Source organism: Procambarus clarkii, chromosome 37, assembly GCF_040958095.1.
Source record: "Procambarus clarkii isolate CNS0578487 chromosome 37, FALCON_Pclarkii_2.0, whole genome shotgun sequence".
In the NCBI taxonomy this organism is placed as follows: domain Eukaryota; kingdom Metazoa; phylum Arthropoda; class Malacostraca; order Decapoda; family Cambaridae; genus Procambarus; species Procambarus clarkii.
In genome coordinates, this window is record NC_091186.1 from 27,004,647 (window position 1) to 27,029,328 (window position 24,682).

General features: G+C 52.1%; 2 protein-coding genes across 2 annotated transcripts in view; both read left to right on the forward strand.

Moving 5' to 3' along the window:
* LOC123765884 (gamma-1-syntrophin-like) overlaps positions 1–24,682 on the forward strand; it is a 313,593-nt gene that overhangs the window by 38,521 nt on the left and 250,390 nt on the right. The window lies entirely within an intron of this gene.
* LOC138371883 (involucrin-like) lies at positions 20,203–23,275 on the forward strand. The gene is made up of 3 exons (XM_069336928.1): positions 20,203–20,284; positions 21,574–22,531; positions 22,594–23,275. The coding sequence occupies exons 1-3, from the start codon at positions 20,203–20,205 to the stop codon at positions 23,273–23,275; spliced, it is 1,722 nt and encodes a 573-aa protein (XP_069193029.1).

A 24,682-nucleotide genomic window follows, 5' to 3' on the forward strand; every position in this document is an offset into this window, starting at 1 on the left:
CCGTAGCGATCAACGGGTAGTTTGGTGATTTGGGTCCGAACAGGTGGCGGGCTGCATACGTTTCTGCTCACCCTGGCAAGCCTTGCTGGTGTTGTTGTCGTTGTTGGACATTTCTTCCATAGTCTTTTTATATAATTGTGAAGACGTAATTATGGAGGGAAGAGCAGGCTCAATCTCTTGAAGGAGATTATCGTCACAATATATATAATTATATTCTTTTTGGATGAGGTGGTAAAGAACAAGTGGATGATTGGCATAACATAAGGGATATTAATTGGGTATTAAATGTATCAACATGGACAGCTTATGTTCTTAAAGCAGGGTCATTGGGTCCTGTCTCTGCGCTGGCTCGGGGTCTTGAATTGGGTAGAATGTAATTGTGTGTAACGTCTTGATGTGTAGCGCCTCGCTGATGTTAAGTCTCCTTGTGTCGTCATACCTGTCGAGTATTTCAGTGTCAAGATGTCTCTTGTCAAGCAACACTGAAATACTCTACAGTTATAACGACAGCAGAAGATTGGAGATGAGCGGTAGGCGGTGGGGTCTGGGGGAGAGACGTACTCTCCCAGGCACCACCGGTTCCCGTCTGGTTAAGGCATAAACACACACAATGTAATCCCACAAATCCCCATGTTCGTTGAACCCGATATAAATCTCCCTAGAACGTTTGTTTGGGACTCTTCATGGACAGTCAGCCTTGTAATCCTATGTAATCCATTCCCGTCACCCCCACCACACAACAATATTTTTTCGTAAATCCCCCTACCCCTTCAGCGAGTTCCCTCTGACCCTCAGTGAGTTCCCTCTGACCCTCAGTGAGTTCCCTCTGACCCTCAGTGAGTTCCCTCTGACTCTCAGTGAGTTCCCGCTGACCCTCAGCGCATCCCCCTTACCCCTTCAGGGAATCCCTATTCATCTCGGCGAATACCCCGTCATCTCTGTATTCCACAGTCATCCTTATCAAAACATCACTGTACCCAAATAGGCTGTATGTCTTGCAAATGTCAGTACTCGCAATATGCAACCTTGCTAATGGTGTCCCCCCCTCCCCTCATATGGTGTCCCCCCCTCCCCCACATGGTGTCCCCCCTCCCCCACATGTGGTGTCCCCCCGTCCCCCCCACATGGTGTCCCCCCTCCCCCACATGTGGTATCCCCCCTCCCCCCACACATCTGTTATACCCTCCCCACATAAGCCAGTCATTCCCCAAATGGTCTTGCCTTTACCTAACTGTGGCAACCCATCTTCACAACACTGCAAACTGTTCGTTATTGCAGCAATCAACCCGCCCCCCCAGGTTATGAATGAAAAATACTTTATACATACATTCTAAATTAAAGATCATTTGTGCAATGTTTGAGGCCGGACTATCAGCCCGTCATCTTAAACAATGGTTAAGTGCACGAGAGAATCAGTAGGAGCCATGAGGAACTACATCACGACATGGTCAACAGCAACACAACCTGGAGTTCTACTGAATCCTCTAAGGTTCCAGAGGTTTACACTGAAGCCTAACCAGGGTTTGATACATTGTCTCCCATGTGGTGCAGTGGGTTTCAGTGTAAGCCTCAGGAAACCTAGAGTTTGTAGTTGAACACCGGGTTGCATTGCTTTAGACCATGTCGTGGTGTAGTTGTCTAAGGCATGTGCTTGGGAGCTACCCAGAGCATAGGTTCGAATCCTTCTCATGGCTCCTATAGATTTTTTTTCATTGATACATCACGTTAATGTGATTTCTTTATGCAGGAAAAGTTCACGTTAATGCACCCGCCAAACCACCTTGTTTATCAATGAAAAATACTACACACGATCTCTCCTGAAATAGATTACCTCGCTGTTCTCTAGATGGGTTACCAGCTGTTACCTCACAATGAGTTACCCCATGTTCCCCTCCCACAGTGAGCTACCCATGCTCCCCTCCCATAGTGAGCTACCCATGCTCCCCTCCCACAGTGAGCTACCCATGCTCCCCTCCCATAGTGAGCTACCCATGCTCCCCTCCCATAGTGAGCTACCCATGCTCCCCTCCCACAGTGAGCTACCCATGCTCCCCTCCCATAGTGAGCTACCCATGCTCCCCTCCACAGTGAGCTACCCATGCTCCCCTCCCACAGTGAGCTACCCATGCTCCCCTCCCACAGTGAGCTACCCATGCTCCCCTCCCACAGTGAGCTACCCATGCTCCCCTCCCACAGTGAGCTACCCATGCTCCCCTCCCACAGTGAGCTACCCATGCCCCTCCCTCCCATAGTGAGCTACCCATGCCCCTCCCTCCCATAGTGAGCTACCCATGCCCCTCCCTCCCACAGTGAGCTACCCATGCTCCCCTCCCACAGTGAGCTACCCATGCTCCCCTCCCACAGTGAGCTACCCATGCTCCCCTCCCATAGTGAGCTACCCATGCTCCTCTCCCACAGTGAGCTACCCATGCTCCCCTCCCACAGTGAGCTACCCATGCTCCCCTCCCACAGTAAGCTACCCATGCCCCTCCCTCCCACAGTGAGCTACCCATGCTCCCCTCCCACAGTGAGCTACCCATGCTCCCCTCCCACAGTGAGCTACCCATGCCCCTCCCTACCACAGTGAGCTACCCATGCCCCTCTCTCCCACAGTGAGCTACCCATGCTCCCCACCCACAGTGAGCTACCCATGTCCCCCTCCCACAGTGAGCTACCCATGGCCCTCCCTCCCACCTCACCGGCGAATGCTTAGCATAATACCGTCATTATTGTGTGTCATACTAAGTCGTTGTATATTTCAGTAGTTACCATCCCATCCTCCCCTCACTTCCCTTCCCTTACCTCACACTTCTTCCCCCCCTTTCCCTCTACTCCCTTCCCTTCGTTCCTCTCCCTCTTTGTTCCTCTTACCTGTTCACTCTTTCCCCCCTCTCACCACTAGCTCTTTATCCCACTATCCTGCGCTACATCCCTCGTGTCCACACCATACTGTTACGTTGTGGAAGAGAAAGGAAGGGGAGATGGGGGGGGGGGGGGGGTGATAGGGGGAGTATCTTGTACTGGGTATCGTGGGTGGGCATCACAAACCCAGGAGGCTAGTTCTGAAGACCCACTGGACCATGGGTGCCCCTGGGAGTGAGTTGTGAGGGCGCCTTACCCTTCACCCTTCGGGTACACCTCCTCCAGTGTGTTCTTCCCTGACATACAGACCTACTCTGACGTACAGACCTTCCCTCGGACACCTTCACCTCTAGACACCTGTGGCTGAAGGCTCTCCAACGGTGCCGAGGTACCTGTGTGGTGGTCATCGTGGGGTGGTCAGCGTGCTGTCCGCTCGGCCGACTGGCTCCCCTTGGTGATGAGCCGATGGTGGTGTGTGTGGCAAGAGTTCCTTCACTCCTACTGTCCAGTCACTCTGTTGATATGCTTGCTGTCTCTTGTCCCTGTCACTCCACCCTCCCTCGGAACGCTATTCTAATCCTTGTCCCTAGGCTATCCTCTTGTCTCTTCCCTCCCTCCCGTACCTGTCCCCACCCGGTCGGGAGCCGGTCGGCCGAGCGGACAGCACGCTGGACTGGTGATCCTGTGGTCCTGGGTTCGATCCCAGGCGCCGGCGAGAAACAATGGGCAGAGTTTCTTTCACCCTATGCCCCTGTTACCTAGCAGTAAAATAGGTACCTGGGTGTTAGTCAGCTGTCACGGGCTGCTTCCTGGGGGTGGAGGCCTGGTCGAGGACCGGGCCGCGGGGACACTAAAAAGCCCCGAAATCATCTCAAGATAACCTCAAGATAACCCATCCTCTGACGCTGGGGCGAGGCTCCAGCCACACCTCGCATACTCTCTATTCTCTATCCCAACATTTAAATTCAGTTTCGAGGAATGAGGAATACGTCTGTGGTGAGCCGGGCTTTCAGGTCTCCGGCTCAACTCTCGCGGTCGGCGATTTTGCGCGAGTCCGCCCCAGATGTGACACTATGTGAAAAATAATTTTGTGTGTAATAGCATTGACAATTACTTATTTACAAATCTACGCTTTATTTTGAACCAATGATTATCGTTTCGCGAATGAGATATCTGGAGATGATGACGCTATCCAATGAGAAGGCTCCATCAAGCAGAAAGGTGTCCAGCAGCTGGAGACCCTCACAATACTCACCCCTCCCCCCTCGTTTCGAGGGGGCGTTGTGAGCTTGTTCCTCATTGGTGGAGGTAACTTCATCGTGAGGTACCAGCCTGTAGGTAGTTCTCTACTTGACGTATATACAAGGTCTATTACTCGTATATAAAAGGTGTATTAAGTGTACAAACAAGGTGTATTACGCGTACATACAATGTGTAAGATACACATTTACTGTTGTACTTAGAACTGGTACCACATTAATGAGGACATTGATGTGTCTGACAGGCATGTGTGGAGGACATGCGGACGGCTCACTCATAAATTATGAAGTGTGAGTAGTATGAAGTCATACACCGGTATAAAGGAACACTGATTATATTAATGTGTTTGAGTTGTAAGATGAGGATTAAGTCCACCAAGTGGCCACAGTCAGCAGAGGCAGGAGGAGGAGGAGGTCGTCTTCAAGAGGAACGACCACAAGATTCCCAGCACAAGTTAGAAATTGCGTCGTGCTCAGAGTAGTAATTGGTGTGTGTAGACTATGGTGGGGGCCCACCTTCCTGTCGTGTGGGACAGAGGCCCACCTTCCTGTTGTGTGGGACAGAGGCCCACCTTCCTGTTGTGTGGGACAGGGGCCCACCTTCCTGTTGTGTAGGACAGGGGCCCACCTTCCTGTTGTGTGGGACAGAGGCCCACCTTCCTGTTGTGTGGGACAGAGGCCCACCTTCCTGTTGTGTGGGACAGGGGCCCACCTTCCTGTTGTGTAGGACAGGGGCCCACCTTCCTGTTGTGTGGGACAGGGGCCCACCTTCCTGTTGTGTGGGACAGAGGCCCACCTTCCTGTTGTGTAAGACAGGGGCCCACCTTCCTGTTGTGTGGGACAGGGGCCCACCTTCCTGTTGTGTGGGACAGGGGCCCACCTTCCTGTTGTGTGGGACAGGGGCCCACCTTCCCGTCGTGTGGGACAGGGGCCCACCTTCCTGTTGTGTAGGACAGGGGCCCACCTTCCCGTCGTGTGGGACGGGAAGGTGTCTTCTGTTGGGTGGAACAGGAAGGTGGCCTATTCCTTCTTTCCTCCAGTGTAGTGAGGTTCACTTCCCCTAAGTCTTTCTTCATAGCTTAGTCCTCTTAGCTCAGCAACGAGCCTTGTTGCATATTATTTTGGACCTTTTCTAGTTTGTGCTTCTTCGGGTAGGGGGTTCCATGCTGGCGCATCATAATATAGGTCTCACAAAGCGCTCATACAGCGCTCGGCAGTGATATTTGTCCATGTTCCTGTTACTGGTGGTAGATCTCCAGTTATGTCCAGTCCTAAATCTTTCTCGTTTTCAAAATTTGGATGTTTCTTCCCTTCATCCTGTACTGTATATGAGGTCGTCTCGCTCCAACTCTAATCTCATAACCTTGTATTTGTGAGGATTAAAGTCTAAATTTTTCACATCATCTCTGGGGATTGTATAAGTCTTGTAATGTTTTTCAGTTCTCCTCAGTTCTGATTCGTCTCATTAGCTTAGTACCGTCAGCAAACATGGATAAGAATGAGATTGCTTCTTCTGTTAGATCGTTTACATATAGGAACAGAATGGGCCCTAGTACCGTTCCTTGAGGTACTACACTGTGTGTGTGTGTGTGCACGTGCGTGCGTGCGTACGTGTGTGTGTGTGTGTGTGCGTGTGTATTCACCAAGTTGTGCTTGCGGGGGATGAGCTCTGCTCTTTCGGCCCGCCTCTCAACTGTTACTAACTACTATTTTTTTCACACACACACCGAAGGAAGCAGCTCCGTAACAGCTGACTAACTCCCAGGTACCTATTTACTGCTAGGTAACAGGGGCATTCAGAAAAGAAACTTTGCCCATTTGTTTCTGCCTGGTCCGGGAATCGAACCCGGGCCACAGAATTACGAGTCCTGCGCACTGTTCACTCAGCTACCAGACCCCCTAGTGTGTGAGTGTGTGCACGCGAGTGCCAGCCTGTGTGCGCATGTGTGCGCGCGCGCTTACCTGCTCTTAAAGCGGACGTAGGTGGCTTCCCACACCATATAGATGATGCACACACTAGACGTCTTGAGGAGGGCCGGGAGCAGCCGGGGCTGCCAGAGCCTCCAGCAACACCAACAAGTTCACCACAAGGGGAAGATGGGTAGGGAAGGAGGAGAAGCAATACGTAAAGGGTCAGTGAGAGGAAAGGGTCAGTGAGAGGAAAGGGTCAGTGAGAGGAAAGGGTCAGTGAGAGAAAGGAGTCTGGGAATAGACCTGAACATATCTCTGGGGACACACACAAAAAGGATCACATCAGCAGCATGTGCTAAGCTGGCGACCATCAGGAGAGCCTTCAGTTACCCGGACATGGATTCTTTATAAACATTGTAGACAACGTACGTCTGCCTTATTCTATAGTATGCAGCACCAGCATGGGCCCCTCCATTCAAATCACAAAATGCAGGTTGAGAAATACAGACGTTTGCTATAGGGCTGAAGGAATTGAATCTATGACATAGGAAGAAAATGACACAGGGGGGACATGATTCCGACTTCACTGGAAGACACAGGAAACAAGGGAGACATGATTACCACATACAAGATAATCAGTGAATAGTCAGGTCAGACGAGGACAGATTATTTAGTAAGGGTGGTGCATTAACAAAGAGACAGATGGAAACTAATTAACCAAATGAACCACAGCGACATTAGAAAGAAATTTTCAGCGCCAGAGTAGTTCAGAAACGGAATGCACCAGGGGCCAGATTCACGAAAGCACTTACGCAAACACTTACGAACCTGTTCATCTTTTCTCAATCTTTGGCGGCTTTGTTTCCAATTATTAAACAGTTAATGAGCTTCGAAGTACCAGGAGGCTGTTTATAACAATAACAACAGTTGAATGGGAAGTTTTCATGCCTGTAAACTGGTTAATAAATGTAACCAAAGCCGTCAAAGATTGAGGAAAGATATACACGTTCGTAAGTGCTTACGTAAGTGCTTTCGTGAATCTGGCCATCGCATCTGAGCGATGCGGTGGAGGCAGACTCCATACGGTGTTGAATGTAGATATGAGAGAGCCCAATATGCTCTGAACCCTATTCACACACACGTCTATTAAGAGTTAAGAGACGGGGCCCAAGAGTTGTGGCTCATCACCTGCAAATACAACTAGGTGAGTACACCCACTGAGGGGCAGTGATGGATGTTTGGGTGTAGGGGTATTGTAGCGAGCGACACGGGTCACCATGGTATGGTGAGGTCACTGTAAGGGTCGGGTGTAGTGAACGCCCACACACCTCAGGACGCCCTCAGACAAGGGTGTAGTGAACGCCCACACCCACACACCTCTGGACGCCCTCAGACAAGGGTGTAGTGAACGCCCACACCCACACACCTCTGGACGCCCTCAGACACCTGTTCCAAAAATCGATAGAAGCCACACAGAGATGACGCTTCCTCATGGTGTGAACTGGTTGTTACAAGGTGTGAAACCCGAGTCTGGAGTTAGGCCTAAGATCGCTGTCATGATATTAATATCACGATATCAATGCCACTGGCTCACTGTCACGGACGCGCTGTCACGGCCTCGCTGTCACAAGACGTTATAATGTTGCAAGTGTATCAGTCTATGGCCCTGAAGGAAACGACATTATCATTCCCTTTGTGTGTGATTCCACTCTACGAAGCAATCATTCGTTCCCAGAGTCATTAGTTCACTCTGTTAGGGCTTGTCATAGCTGCAACCATTCCTCGTGTGTCATTGTCGAGGTGTCATTGTTAGGGTTCACTGAGGGAAGTGTGTGTGTGTTTGTACTCTGGCCAGGAAGATGTCTCCTGATCCACACCTGACACCTTATACGGCCGAGATGACACTGACGTCTTCCTCATCCCCTTTAATTAGGTATAAGACAGTGGCGACGGGAGGTGCGGCGGCCAGGAGTCAGCCGGCCAGTATCACTCTGCTCTGTCGGACCACGAGCTGGGCATCAGGCTCGTGGGGACCCAGGTAGCTGGGCATCAGGCTCGTGGGGACCCAGGTAGCTGGGCATCAGGCTCGCGGGGACCCAGGTAGCTGGGCATCAGGCTCGTGGGGACCCAGGTAGCTGGGCATCAGGCTCGCGGGGACCCAGGTAGCTGGGCATCAGGCTCGTGGGGACCCAGGTAGCTGGGCATCAGGCTCGTGGGGACCCAGGTAGCTGGGCATCAGGCTCGGGGGGACCCAGGTAGCTGGGCATCAGGCTCGCGGGGACCCAGGTAGCTGGGCATCAGGCTCGTGGGGACCCAGGTAGCTGGGCATCAGGCTCGTGGGGACCCAGGTAGCTGGGCATCAGGCTCGTGGGGACCCAGGTAGGTGGGCATCAGGCTCGTGGGGACCCAGGTAGCTGGGCATCAGGCTCGTGGGGACCCAGGTAGCTGGGCATCAGGCTCGTGGGGACCCAGGTAGGTGGGCATCAGGCTCGTGGGGACCCAGGTAGCTGGGCATCAGGCTCGTGGGGACCCAGGTAGCTGGGCATCAGGCTCGTGGCACTTCGAGGCCAGCCATTACCCCGAGGTAATGGCTGACATGACAAGTGCCATCTGGTCTTGTGGTTCCGTTAATGGTCACTAAATTACAGCGCCTCTTCCATGCTTATTGAGCTGTAGTCGTTAACTAGGTGCTACCGGCGTCGTTAGTAGAGTACCATTAGTATTGTTAACGGGGTGTAATTGGCGTAGTTAACAGTCAACAATGTGGTTAACGGAGTTAATTTAATATCGTTCATCACTAGGACTAACAGTGTACCACTTGCGTATGCAACTTTAATGACAATTAATGCAGTGACGAAACAATGTCAACTCACGGATAAAGATATAATTAATTACGAAGATAAAGATCAATTTTGCTTAACTTTGACCAAACATTTTAAATATCACTTCACTTGACAACGTTCGTGTTTACAGCGCTCGTTCAGATTCGTTATGTTTCGTTTTTTATGTATATAGTTATTTGTGAACTACTTGTTAGGATATCACTTAATTCATATGACAGTTTCAGTCACAACTGGTCCACCTCAGTTTTGTCGAGAGGCAGAAGTCATCATTGCAAATGTTAATATTTCTTTGATTATACATTCTAACCTTTAACCCGGTTGATGGGCTTCACGCTAAGCTGTAATACTTTTAGTAAGTGTGTGTGTGTGTGTGTGTGTGTGTGTGTGTGTGTGTGTGTGTGTGTGTGTGTGTGTGAACATATTCGCTCTCTTCATTCTGGGGTGAGCTGGCCTGTTTATAGCGTAGAGGTGGCCGTCTGTGGTCTATGCTTTTGGAAACAACAATTAGTGCCTCTCGTCTGACAATGAGATGGACCAATCAGTGCCTCTCGTCTGACAATGAGATGGACCAATCAGTGCCTCTCGTCTGACAATGAGATGGACCAATCAGCGCCTCTCGTCTGACAGTGAGATGGACCAATCAGCGCCTCTCGTCTGACAGTGAGATGGACCAATCAGTGCCTCTCGTCCGACAATGAGATGGACCAATCAATGCCTCTCGTCTGACAATGAGATGGACCAATCAGTGCCTCTCGTCTGACAATGAGATGGACCAATCAGCGCCTCTCGTCTGACAGTGAGATGGACCAATCAGCGCCTCTCGTCTGACAGTGAGATGGACCAATCAGTGCCTCTCGTCCGACAATGAGATGGACCAATCAGTGCCTCTCGTCTGACAGTGAGATGGACCAATCAGCGCCTCTCGTCTGACAATGAGATGGACCAATCAGTGCCTCTCGTCTGACAATGAGATGGACCAATCAGTGCCTCTCGTCTGACAATGAGATGGACCAATCAGCGCCTCTCGTCTGACAATGAGATGGACCAATCAGTGCCTCTCGTCTGACAATGAGATGGACCAATCAGTGCCTCTCGTCTGACAATGAGATGGACCAATCAGCGCCTCTCGTCTGACAGTGAGATGGACCAATTAGCGCCTCTCGTCTGACAGTGAGATGGACCAATCAGTGCCTCTCGTCCGACAATGAGATGGACCAATCAGTGCCTCTCGTCTGACAATGAGATGGACCAATCAGCGCCTCTCGTCTGACAATGAGATGGACCAATCAGTGCCTCTCGTCTGACAATGAGATGGACCAATCAATGCCTCTCGTCTGTCAATGAGATGGACCAATCAGCGCCTCTCGTCTGACAATGAGATGGACCAATCAGCGCCTCTCGTCTGACAGTGAGATGGACCAATCAGCGCCTCTTGTCTGACCATGAGCTGGACCAATCATCGCCTCTTGTCTGATAATGAGATGGACCAACCAGCGCCTCTCGTCTGACAATGAACTGGACCAATCAGCGCCTCTCGTCCGACAATGAGATGGACCAATCAGCGCCCCTCGTCTGACAATGAGATGGACCAATCAGCGCCTCTCGTCTGACAGTGAGATGGACCAATCAGCGCCTCTCGTCTGACAATGAGATGGACCAATTAGCGCCTCTCGTCTGACAATGAGATGGACCAATCAGCGCCTCACGTCTGACAATGAGATGGACCAATCAGCGCCTGTCGTCTGACAATGAGATGGACCAATCAGCGCCTCTCGTCTGACAATGAGATGGACCAATTAGCGCCTCTCGTCTGACAATGAGATGGACCAATCAGCGCCTCTCGTCTGACAATGAGATGGACCAATCAGCGCCTCTTGTCTGACCATGAGCTGGACCAATCATCGCCTCTTGTCTGATAATGAGATGGACCAATCAGCGCCTCTCGTCTGACAATGAACTGGACCAATCAGCGCCTCTCGTCCGACAATGAGATGGACCAATCAGCGCCCCTCGTCTGACAATGAGATGGACCAATCAGCGCCTCTCGTCTGACAGTGAGATGGACCAATCAGCGCCTCTCGTCTGACAGTGAGATGGACCAATCAGCGCCTCTCGTCTGACAATGAGATGGACCAATCAGCGCCTCTCGTCCGACAATGAGATGGACCAATCAGCGCCCCTCGTCTGACAATGAGATGGACCAATCAGCGCCTCTCGTCTGACAATGAGATGGACCAATCAGCGCCTCTCGTCTGACAATGAGATGGACCAATCAGCGCCTCTCGTCTGACAATGAGATGGACCAATCAGTGCCTCTCGTCTGACAATGAGATGGACCAATCAGTGCCTCTCGTCTGACAATGAGATGGACCAATCAGCGCCTCTCGTCTGAGAGTAAGATGGACCAATCAGCGCCTCTCGTCTGACAGTGAGATGGACCAATCAGTGCCTCTCGTCCGACAATGAGATGGACCAATCAGTGCCTCTCGTCTGACAATGAGATGGACCAATCAGTGCCTCTCGTCTGACAATGAGATGGACCAATCAGCGCCTCTCGTCTGACAATGAGATGGACCAATCAGCGCCTCTCGTCTGACAATGAGATGGACCAATCAGTGCCTCTCGTCTGACAATGAGATGGACCAATCAGTGCCTCTCGTCTGACAATGAGATGGACCAATCAGCGCTTCTCGTCTGACAGTGAGATGGACCAATTAGCGCCTCTCGTCTGACAGTGAGATGGACCAATCAGTGCCTCTCGTCCGACAATGAGATGGACCAATCAGTGCCTCTCGTCTGACAATGAGATGGACCAATCAGCGCCTCTCGTCTGACAATGAGATGGACCAATCAGTGCCTCTCGTCTGACAATGAGATGGACCAATCAGTGCCTCTCGTCTGTCAATGAGATGGACCAATCAGCGCCTCTCGTCTGACAATGAGATGGACCAATCAGCGCCTCTCGTCTGACAGTGAGATGGACCAATCAGCGCCTCTTGTCTGACCATGAGCTGGACCAATCATCGCCTCTTGTCTGATAATGAGATGGACCAACCAGCGCCTCTCGTCTGACAATGAATTGGACCAATCAGCGCCTCTCGTCCGACAATGAGATGGACCAATCAGCGCCCCTCGTCTGACAATGAGATGGACCAATCAGCGCCTCTCGTCTGACAGTGAGATGGACCAATCAGCGCCTCTCGTCTGACAATGAGATGGACCAATTAGCGCCTCTCGTCTGACAATGAGATGGACCAATCAGCGCCTCACGTCTGACAATGAGATGGACCAATCAGCGCCTGTCGTCTGACAATGAGATGGACCAATCAGCGCCTCTCGTCTGAGAGTAAGATGGACCAATCAGCGCCTCTCGTCTGACAGTGAGATGGACCAATCAGTGCCTCTCGTCCGACAATGAGATGGACCAATGAGTGCCTCTCGTCTGACAATGAGATGGACCAATCAGTGCCTCTCGTCTGACAATGAGATGGACCAATCAGCGCCTCTCGTCTGACAATGAGATGGACCAATCAGCGCCTCTCGTCTGACAATGAGATGGACCAATCAGTGCCTCTCGTCTGACAATGAGATGGACCAATCAGTGCCTCTCGTCTGACAATGAGATGGACCAATCAGCGCCTCTCGTCTGACAGTGAGATGGACCAATTAGCGCCTCTCGTCTGACAGTGAGATGGACCAATCAGTGCCTCTCGTCCGACAATGAGATGGACCAATCAGTGCCTCTCGTCTGACAATGAGATGGACCAATCAGCGCCTCTCGTCTGACAATGAGATGGACCAATCAGTGCCTCTCGTCTGACAATGAGATGGACCAATCAGTGCCTCTCGTCTGTCAATGAGATGGACCAATCAGCGCCTCTCGTCTGACAATGAGATGGACCAATCAGCGCCTCTCGTCTGACAGTGAGATGGACCAATCAGCGCCTCTTGTCTGACCATGAGCTGGACCAATCATCGCCTCTTGTCTGATAATGAGATGGACCAACCAGCGCCTCTCGTCTGACAATGAATTGGACCAATCAGCGCCTCTCGTCCGACAATGAGATGGACCAATCAGCGCCCCTCGTCTGACAATGAGATGGACCAATCAGCGCCTCTCGTCTGACAGTGAGATGGACCAATCAGCGCCTCTCGTCTGACAATGAGATGGACCAATTAGCGCCTCTCGTCTGACAATGAGATGGACCAATCAGCGCCTCACGTCTGACAATGAGATGGACCAATCAGCGCCTGTCGTCTGACAATGAGATGGACCAATCAGCGCCTCTCGTCTGACAATGAGATGGACCAATTAGCGCCTCTCGTCTGACAATGAGATGGACCAATCAGCGCCTCTCGTCTGACAATGAGATGGACCAATCAGCGCCTCTTGTCTGACCATGAGCTGGACCAATCATCGCCTCTTGTCTGATAATGAGATGGACCAATCAGCGCCTCTCGTCTGACAATGAACTGGACCAATCAGCGCCTCTCGTCCGACAATGAGATGGACCAATCAGCGCCCCTCGTCTGACAATGAGATGGACCAATCAGCGCCTCTCGTCTGACAGTGAGATGGACCAATCAGCGCCTCTCGTCTGACAGTGAGATGGACCAATCAGCGCCTCTCGTCTGACAATGAGATGGACCAATCAGCGCCTCTCGTCCGACAATGAGATGGACCAATCAGCGCCCCTCGTCTGACAATGAGATGGACCAATCAGCGCCTCTCGTCTGACAATGAGATGGACCAATCAGCGCCTCTCGTCTGACAATGAGATGGACCAATTAGCGCCTCTCGTCTGACAATGAGATGGACCAATCAGCGCCTCTTGTCTGACCATGTGCTGGACCAATCGTCGCCTCTTGTCTGATAATGAGATGGACCAATCAGCGCCTCTCGTCTGACAATGAACTGGACCAATCATCGCCTCTCGTCCAACAATGAGATGGACCAATCAGCGCCCCTCGTCTGACAATGAGATGGACCAATCAGCGCCTCTCGTCTGACAATGAGATGGACCAATCAGCGCCTCTCGTCTGACAATGAGATGGACCAATTAGCGCCTCTCGTCTGACAATGAGATGGACCAATCAGCGCCTCTTGTCTGACCATGTGCTGGACCAATCGTCGCCTCTTGTCTGATAATGAGATGGACCAATCAGCGCCTCTCGTCTGACAATGAACTGGACCAATCATCGCCTCTCGTCCAACAATGAGATGGACCAATCAGCGCCCCTCGTCTGACAATGAGATGGACCAATCAGCGCCTCTCCTCTGACAGTGAGATGGACCAATCAGCGCCTCTCGTCTGACAGTGAGATGGACCAATCAGCGCCTCTCGTCTGACAGTGAGATGGACCAATCAGTGCCTCTCGTCTGACCATGAGCTGGACCAATCAGCGTCTCTTCTCTGAACTGGTGATCCGGAGCAGATGACGGTCACATGCTGGAGACGCCTACAAGATGATCCATCTCAATCGGTGCAGAAATTACCACTTTCTTAACTCTCACTTTAAAACGTTAATCTCTTTCCAAAATATACTTCCAGGAGCCTCTCTGGGAGCCCTAAATCTCTCTTAAATTAATTTCCTTGAAGCTGAGAAAGTTGGTTGAAATTTCTCTGCAAAAACGTGTTCCCATGGACCAGAGGAACTCTCATATCTTGTTGCAAATTTGATCTGATTTAAATCGACTAAATATTAGCAAGTTAAACTACAATATCTTTGTTCTTTAAATGTATACATTTATTGAAAATTTAAGCTGAAAAATCTGAAAATTATCGCGGTATGTTGGGATAATGTTCGCACAAATGAATGTTTGTGAGAATATTTTAAGTTCTCCCAGTCTTCAATGGAAGACTGGTGGGCTCCTCCCCTGGAAGGTGGGTGGCAGGAAGACTGGGACACCCTCCTCTGGAAGGTGGGTGACAGGAAGACTGGGACACCCTCCCCTGGAAGATGGGTGGCAGGAAGACTGGGACACCCTCCCCTTGAAGGTGGGTGGCAGGAAGACTGGGACACCCTCCTCTGGAAGGTGGGTGGCAGGAAGACTGGGACACCCTCCCCTGGAAGGTGGGTGGCAGGAAGACTGGGACACCCTCCCCTTGAAGGTGGGTGGCAGGAAGACTGGGACACCCTCCCCTGGAAGGTGGGTGGCAGGAAGACTGGGACACCCTCCCCTGGAAGGTGGGTGGCAGGAAGACTGGGACACCCTCTCCTGGAAGGTGGGTGCCAGGAAGACTGGGGCACCCTCCCCTGGAAGATGGGTGCCAGGAAGACTGGGGCACACTCCCCTGGAAGATGGGTGGCAGGAAGACTGGGGCACCCTCCCCTGGAAGGTGGGTGACAGGAAGACTGGGACACCCTCCCCTGGAAGATGGGTGCCAGGAAGACTGGGGCACACTCCCCTGGAAGGTGGGTGACAGGAAGACTGGGACACCCTCCCCTGGAAGATGGGTGCCAAGAAGACTGGTGGCCTCCTCCCCTGGAAGATGGGTGACAGGAAGACTGGGGCACCCTCCCCTGGAAGATGGGTGCCAGGAAGACTGGTGGCCTCCTCCCCTGGAAGATGGGTGGCAGGAAGACTGGGGCACCCTCCCCTGGAAGATGGGTGGCAGGAAGACTGGGGCACCCTCCCCTGGAAGGTGGGTGACAGGAAGACTGGGACACCCTCCCCTGGAAGATGGGTGCCAGGAAGACTGGTGGCCTCCTCCCCTGGAAGATGGGTGACAGGAAGACTGGGGCACCCTCCCCTGGAAGATGGGTGCCAGGAAGACTGGTGGCCTCCTCCCCTGGAAGATGGGTGACAGGAAGACTGGGGCACCCTCCCCTGGAAGATGGGTGCCAGGAAGACTGGTGGCCTCCTCCCCTGGAAGATGGGTGGCAGGAAGACTGGGGCACCCTCCCCTGGAAGATGGGTGGCAGGAAGACTGGTGGCCTCCTCCCCTGGAAGACGGGTGGCAGGAAGACTGGGGCACCCTCCCCTGGAAGATGGGTGGCAGGAAGACTGGGGCACCCTCCCCTGGAAGATGGGTGGCAGGAAGACTGGGGCTCTGCCTCCCCGGGCTGTCATCTTTAACAAGAACCTCACAATGTATTGCAATATTGATTACAGATGCTGTGTTGATGTCACATTGTTGATAATGGCCGGGGAAGTGGAAGGAGGTTTGTCAGGCATCTGACACTCTTTTTCCCTCCGTCATCCGACCCATCTACCCTGGAGGACTTCCCTATTCCATAGGTCTTGGCGGACTGACGGTGGCGGCGGCCAGCGCCACCTGGCGGCCCCCACACACACACCACCCTCCACCGACACCCATAACACAACGCACATATATGTGCTCGTTTCAGATTGATTTCCTTAGTAGCCTTCTTGAACGCTTTTTCAATTGTTTTGAGAAACTGCTAAACAAAATAAGGCTCTGAACACGACTTGGGTCGGGGCCCAGGCGGACCTTGTTAACTAAAAGTAATATCAGTGCCAAAATTTATTCTAAAATGGCAAATGCTTTAAGCGTGATGCAGGAAATCCTGACAAAAGTCTCCGGTACACGCAGGAGCCGCCCAGTGCCAGGGGAAAGTCCACAAAAGCCGGTCCAAAGCCCGGGTAATCTAGTTGCTCCCGGACCAAAATTTGTCGTAAACATTTTAACTCGATGAGAAAGCTCTCAAATGTAGAGAGAAAAAAATGGCAAAACGGGAGAATAAACTGTGACGATCCCCTTACCTGACCAGCGTCACACAGTAGGGAGGGGGGGGGGGGAGGTGAGGCACAGTAGGGGACCACCCAGGTAAGGCACAGTAGGGCACTGAGTAGCCATACTGGTGAAGCACCCTGGACTAACCAACACCCCCCCCCCTCCATACCGGCCTAACCAACTCCTGGCCAGTTTAGGCACAACATTAATGGTGAAGGAAATAGAGGAAATTGGTCTGCATTTAAGTATTCAGCAATATCGTTCGTATAGCATAATGTCCAGTGTATACACCTGTATGTCCAACGTATACACCTGTACGTCCAGTACATACACCTGTACGTCCAGTACATAGACCTGTATGTCTAGTATATACACCTGTATGTCCAGTACATAGACCTGTACGTCCAGTACATACACCTGTACGTCCAGTACATAGACATGTATGTCCAGTATATACACATGTATGTCCAGTACATAGACCTGTACGTCCAGTACATACACCTGTACGTCCAGTACATACACCTGTATGTCCAGTATATACACCTGTATGTCCAGTATATACACCTGTATGTCCAGTACATAGACCTGTACGTCCAGTACATACACCTGTACGTCCAGTACATACACCTGTATGTCCAGTATATACACCTGTACGTCCAGTACATACACCTGTATGTCCAGTATATACACCTGTATGTCCAGTATATACACCTGTATGTCCAGTATACACACCTGTATGTCCATGTGTGGTGTGGCAGCCCTCGGGTCATCATTACGAGAGGTGTTCCCCAGGACTGGTCGCTCCCTCCCTCCTTGTCCTGCCCCACAAGGCAACAGTCGTGTAGGTAAGGCGTGACATGCAGAATACACAACTAACTTCACACAATAATTACCAATGATATCGGCCGCCACAGTGAGGCACATTGGGCACTTTTCCAAGTAATTATATTAACCTCTTCGGTTTGATAATTCTGGGCTCTTCCTTTCACTGGTAGACATTTTGAGCCTGTGTCGCCAAGAATTTGAGCCCGTCTCCCCTACTGAGAGAGAGTTTGAGCCCATCTCCACTACTGAGAGAGAGTTTGAGCCCGTCTCCCCTACTGAGAGAGAGTTTGAGCCCGTCTCCCCTACTGAGAGAGAGTTTGAGCCCGTCTCCCCTACTGAGAGAGTTTGAGCCCGTCTCCCCTACTGAGAGAGTTTGAGCCCGTCTCCCCTACTGAGAGAGAGTTTGAGCCCGTCTTCCCTACTGAGAGAGTGTTTGAGCCCGTCTCCCCTACTGAGAGAGAGTTTGAGCCCGTCTTCCCTACTGAGAGAGAGTTTGAGCCCGTCTTCCCTACTGAGAGAGAGTTTGAGCCCCCACTACTACCAAGGTTAAGCCCCGCCATCGGGAATTTTCCCCTCTCAGTTGATGTTATTTCCTTTAACATTTAAGTCATTTCCCGACTTCAGAATTACCACTAATGTTAATTGGCTCCCCTATAGTGTGTATTGATTATTGGTGCTGTGGTCCTGCTGTGTGTGGTGCTGTGGTCCTGCTGTGTGGTGCTGTGGTCCTGCTGTGTGGTGCTGTGGTCCTGCTGTGTGGTGCTGTGGTCCTGCTGTGTGTGGTGCTGTGGTCCTGCTGTGTGTGGTGCTGTGGTCCTGCTGTGTGTGGTGCTGTGGTCCTGCTGTGTGGTGCTGTGGTCCTGCTGTGTGTGGTGCTGTGGTCCTGCTGTGTGGTGCTGTGGTCCCGCTGTGTGGTGCTGTGGTCCTGCTGTGTGGTGCTGTGGTCCTGCTGTGTGGTGCTGTGGTCCTGCTGTGTGTGGTGCTGTGGTCCTGCTGTGTGTGGTGCTGTGGTCCTGCTGTGTGTGGTGTTGTGGTCCTGCTGTGTGTGGTGCTGTGGTCCTGCTGTGTGTGGTGCTGTGGTCCCGCTGTGTGGTGCTGTGGTCCTGCTGTGTGTGGTGCTGTGGTCCTGCGGTCCTGCTGTGTGTGGTGCTGTGGTCCTGCTGTGTGGTGCTGTGGTCCTGCTGTGTGTGGTGCTGTGGTCCTGCTGTGTGTGGTGCTGTGGTCCTGCTGTGTGTGGTGCTGTGGTCCCGCTGTGTGGTGCTGTGGTCCTGCTGTGTGTGGTGCTGTGGTCCTGCTGTGTGTGGTGCTGTGGTCCTGCTGTGTGTGGTGCTGTGGTCCTGCTGTGTGTGGTGCTGTGGTCCTGCTGTGTGTGGTGCTGTGGTCCTGCTGTGTGGTGCTGTGGTCCTGCTGTGTGTGGTGCTGTGGTCCTGCTGTGTGTGGTGCTGTGGTCCTGCTGTGTGTGGTGCTGTGGTCCTGCTGTGTGTGGTGCTGTGGTCCTGCTGTGTGGTGCTGTGGTCCTGCTGTGTGTGGTGCTGTGGTCCTGCTGTGTGGTGCTGTGGTCCCGCTGTGTGGTGCTGTGGTCCCGCTGTGTGGTGCTGTGGTGCTGTGGTCCTGCTGTGTGGTGCTGTGGTCCTGCTGTGTGGTGCTGTGGTCCCGCTGTGTGTGGTGCTGTGGTGCTGTGGTCCTGCTGTGTGGTGCTGTGGTCCTGCTGTGTGGTGCTGTGGTCCTGCTGTGTATGGTGCTGTGGTCCTGCTGTGTGGTGCTGTGGTCCTGCTGTGTGGTGCTGTGGTCCTGCTGTGTATGGTGCTGTGGTCCTGCTGTGTGGTGCTGTGGTCCTGCTGTCTGGTGCTATGGTCCTGCTGTGTGGTGCTGTGGTCCTGCTGTGTGGTGCTGTGGTCCTGCTGTGTGGTGCTGTGGTCCTGCTGTGTGGTGCTATGGTCCTGCTGTGTGGTGCTGTGGTCCTGCTGTGTGGTGCTATGGTCCTGCTGTGTGGTGCTGTGGTCCTGCTGTGAGGTGCTGTGGTCCTGCTGTGTGGTGCTGTGGTCCTGCTGTGTGTGGTGCTGTGGTCCTGCTGTGTGTGGTGCTGTGGTCCTGCTGTGTGTGGTGCTGTGGTCCTGCTGTCTGGTGCTGTGGTCCTCATGTGTGGTGCTGTGGTCACCGCCTCCATCACCCCAGTGTCCGACTGGAGAGTGAGACCTGGCAGGTTGGTGTGGCCAGATGAGGTGAAGGTCGGTCATCTGCACAGATTTGGTCAAACAATTGAGTTAACTGTGGTAGAGGCTTCAGCTGGTTAGGTATAATTAGGTGGGATTTTATTTGGCTAATAAGTAAATTGCAGATGTTTGGAAGGTCTCGCGAGACCTGCTGGTGAGCAGAGAGCTTAGAGAGAACAGGCGAGGAATATTGTATCTCTACGAAGCCCTCCTGATGTAAGGCTTGTCCTCCTCCTCGTCCTCGTCGTCTATTGCCGGAACAACCGTGGACATCTTCAAGAGGAAACTAGATGTATTCCTCCAAGGAGTGCCGGACCAACCGGGCTGTGGTGGGTATGTGGGCCTGCGGACCGTTCCAAGCAACAGCCTAGTGGACCAAACTCTCACAAGTCAAGCCTGGCCTCGGGCCGGGCTTGGGGAGTAGAAGAACTCCCAGAACCCCACCAACCAGGTATCAACCAGGTGGTGTAAGGCTCGGTCTTGCCCGGTGGTGGTCACCCTGGTATAGCAGAGGTCTTGTGCCCGGCCTCGCCAGTAGGCAGGAATAGAATACCGATGCCTCAAAGACACACGGATCATCAGATTCCACATGTATGTTAATGCTGTTGTTGGTGCGGCCACGAGAGATATTGGCTCACCGCCGCCATGTTTTTCCCGCCTGGCTCTACGCGGTAAACACGCCTGACGTCATCTCCTGTATATAAAGGACAGTAATGTACGTGTGTGTTTCTGAAGGAAATGAATGGGTATAAGGCAAGGAAATAATACCTGGAGGTGCTCTGATTTCCCTCTCTCAGAACAGGCAATATTCACACCCAGAAAACGCACAACGTTGTCTTTTACTGTTGTTAATATAACACAATGTTGAGTGTGGGGTTAACAACTGAAGAATCTGTTGGAAAAACTCTATGGAAAACCACTCTACTATTTCAGAATTCATGGGAGTCGCTGGTAGTAATAGGAGCCACCACGGCCCCCGTATGAGGCTTCCCACACAACCACAGATCACCAGGAAAGCTGTGTGAGCCTCGCTACATGCGCCAGGCCGCCATCCTGGAGCAACAACACGCCAAGACTCACATTCTCTCTCATAAATATACTTACTGGACTTGTTAATGGTACCTCACCCCACATCTTACCTCACCCCTCATCTTACCTCACCCCACATCTTACCTCACCCCATATCTTACCTCACCCCACATCTTACCTCACCCCACATCTTACCTCACCCCACATCTTACCTCACCCCACATCTTACCTCACCCCTCATCTTACCTCACCCCACATCTTACCTCACCCCACATCTTACTTCACCCCTCATCTTACCTCAGCCGGCTACCGGCCCCTTACCTCAGCTGCCGCCCCCCCCTCCTCAGCAGGTCAACTTGGGAACCAACTTTTCAGTTTCTAATAAGATATATATATATATATATATATAAAAAACTTTAAATAAGTCTTTAAAAGAGGTGGCGGCTGGCCCGTCTTTAATTTCCGCCCTTGGCTTCCACTCACAGGGACCCCACTCACATGGACCCGTCACGGACATCTCACACGGACCCCTGACACGGACCCCTGACATGGACCCCCTCATATGAACCCCTCACTCTCTACTCCCTGTATGAAGAAACTTAATCTCCCTTGCTGGTGAAAGGGTGACGGAGGGTATTGGTTTTGCTAAGCGTGTCTGAGCGACGGGAAGACACTCTGGGATAGTGAGGAGGATGGGGTAAGGGGGTGGGGGGGGGGGTTCGGGGTAAATCGGTACAAGGGGGATGGTAATGGGGAAGGGGCGCGGCTTTGGCAAGACTTCTTGTGATGTTGGAGGAAGGAATATTCGGGGAACCTTCGGGTTGCAGGGGGCACAAAAGAAAATTATTCCAAGACATTTACATGTAGTTATAGAGCCTTCAGCATCTTCAGGGGCTTTCAGAAGCCTTCAGTAACCTTCAGTAACCTTCAGGAGCCTTCAGGAGCCTTCAGGAGCCTTCAGGAGCCTTTGGAAGCCTTCAGGAGCCTTTGGAAGCCTTCGGGAGCCTTCAGGAGCCTTTGGAAGCCTTCAGGAGCCTTTGGAAGCCTTCAGGAGCCTTTGGAAGCCTTCAGGAGCCTTTGGAAGCCTTCAGGAGCCTTCGGGAGCCTTCGGGAGCCTTCAGGAGCCTTTGTAAGCCTTCAGGAGCCTTCGGGAGCCTTCGGGAGCCTTCAGGTTCTTTCAAGAACCTTCAGGAGCCTTCAGGAGCCTTTGGAAGCCTTCAGGAGCCTTTAGGAGCCTTCACGAGCCTTTGGAAGCCTTCAGAAGCCTTCAGGAGCCTTCGGGAGCCTTCAGGAGCCTTTGGAAGCCTTCAGGAGCCTTCGGGAGCCTTCAGGAGCCTTCAGGTGCTTTCAAGAATCTTCAGGAGCCTTCAAGAGCCTTCGGAAGCCTTCAGGAGCTTTCAAAAACCTTCAGGAGCCTTCGGGAGCCTTCAGGAGCCTTCGGGAGCTTTCAAGAGCTTTCAAAAACCTTCGGAAGCCTTCAGGAGCCTTCGGGAGCCTTCAGGAGCCTTCAGGAGCCTTCGGGAGCCTTCAAGAGCTTTCAGGTGCTTTCATGAATCTTCAGGAGCCTTCAAGAGCCTTCGGGAGCCTTCAGGAGCTTTCAGGTGCTTTCAAGAATCTTCAGGAGCCTTCAAGAGCCTTCGGAAGCCTTCAGGAGCTTTCAGGAGCTTTCAAAAACCTTCGGAAGCCTTCAGGAGCTTTCAGGAGCTTTCAAAAACCTTCGGGAGCCTTCAGGAGCCTTCAGGAGCCTTTGGAAGCCTTCGGGAGCCTTCAGGAGCCTTTGGAAGCCTTCAGGAGCCTTTGGAAGCCTTCAGGAGCCTTTGGAAGCCTTCAGGAGCCTTTGGAAGCCTTCAGGAGCCTTCGGGAGCCTTCGGGAGCCTTCAGGAGCCTTTGTAAGCCTTCAGGAGCCTTCGGGAGCCTTCGGGAGCCTTCAGGTTCTTTCAAGAACCTTCAGGAGCCTTCAGGTGCCTTCAGGAGCCTTTGGAAGCCTTCAGGAGCCTTCAGGAGCCTTCAGGAGCCTTTGGAAGCCTTCAGAAGCCTTCAGGAGCCTTCGGGAGCCTTCAGGAGCCTTTGGAAGCCTTCAGGAGCCTTCAGGAGCCTTCGGGAGCCTTCAGGAGCCTTCAGGTGCTTTCAAGAATCTTCAGGAGCCTTCAAGAGCCTTCGGAAGCCTTCAGGAGCTTTCAGGAGCTTTCAAAAACCTTCAGGAGCCTTCGGGAGCCTTCAGGAGCCTTCGGGAGCTTTCAAGAGCTTTCAAAAACCTTCGGAAGCCTTCAGGAGCCTTCGGGAGCCTTCAGGAGCCTTCAGGAGCCTTCGGGAGCCTTCAAGAGCTTTCAGGTGCTTTCATGAATCTTCAGGAGCCTTCAAGAGCCTTCGGGAGCCTTCAGGAGCTTTCAGGTGCTTTCAAGAATCTTCAGGAGCCTTCAAGAGCCTTCGGAAGCCTTCAGGAGCTTTCAGGAGCTTTCAAAAACCTTCGGAAGCCTTCAGGAGCTTTCAGGAGCTTTCAAAAACCTTCGGGAGCCTTCAGGAGCCTTCAGGAGCCTTCAGGAGCCTTCGGGAGCCTTCAGGAGCCTTCGGGAGCCTTCAGGAGCCTTCGGGAGCCTTCAGGAGCCTTCGGGAGCCCAGCAATTTCTGGTTGATCACGTGACTCACTGTTCACGTGAATAACTGGCTTAGCATTCTATTAAAAAGTAACTTTTTGTAAATCATATTCTGAGCAATGGCAGTTTATATTGTCAGGTTGGTAAAAGTCAGTTGTACGAATAGCCACTAATACACCTAGAGTATTAGGTGTGCACTGTATTAGACTACAGAGTCTGGGTGTACACTGTACCTTGATTGTACCTGGATGAGTTTCTGGGAGTTCTCTTAAAGCCCGGCCTGGGGCCAGGCTTTCCTTGTGATAACCTGGTCCAACAGGTTGTTGCTTGGAGCGGCCCGCAGGCCCACATATCCACTACAGCCCGGTTGGTCCGGCACTTCTTGCAAATAAACTGTCCAGTTTTTTCTTGAAGATTTCCACTATTGTTCTGGCAATATTTCTTATACTCGCTGGGAGGATACTGAAGAGCCGTGGACCTCTGATGTTCAGATAGTGTTCTCTGAGTGTGCCCGTGGCACCTCTACTCCTCACTGTTCTTATTTTATTGTGCAAATTTGGGACCTGGCCCTCCAGTACCTTTCATGGATGTTATTTGGTACCTCTCTCATTTCCCTTTTGGAGAATACATGGACCCCTCGGTATTAGACTACAGTGTGTGTGTGTGGGTGTATACTGTATTAGATTACGTGTGTGTGGGTGTATACTGTATTAGACTACAGTGTGTGTGGGTGTATACTGTATTAGACTACAGTGTGTGTGTGTGGGTGTATACTGTATAAGATTACGTGTGTGTGGGTGTATACTGTATTAGACTACAATGTGTGTGTGTGGGTGTATACTGTATTAGACTACAATGTGTGTGGGTGTGCACTGTATTGTATTCTAACAACCAATGAAGAGCCAGTAAGACTGAAGCTTTCTCTGTCCGTTGCAGGTAGGTGTTCCTAGACAGTCGTCCGGCGATGGTGCGCCAGACGATGGTGCGCCAGACGGTGAGTGTGATGGCGGTGTTTTAAGGTTCCGTAGTGGCCATAGGAACTCAGGTGGTCCCTGGGAGCAATATACCAGCTGCTCTATCATAACTAACCTTTCCATGTGATATGCAGTAGGGCCAACCTTGCTTTCAGACAAATTCTGACTCGCGGAGCGTTTAGAAAGTCAGCATTTAACTTGTGGTGACGGGCTGAGGAGGTCATTTTAGGTGACTAGTTTGAACATAGATATTGGGAGTGTTCAACAATGACAGTGTCAGCGGCAGTGTCCAGTACTGGACAGTGTCAGCGGCAGTGTCCAGTACTGGACCTTGTCAGCGGCAGTGTCCAGTACTGGACAGTGTCAGCGGCAGTGTCCAGTACTGGACCTTGTCAGCGGCAGTGTCCAGTACTGGACAGTGTCAGCGGCAGTGTCCAGTACTGGACCTTATCAGCGGCAGTGTCCAGTACTG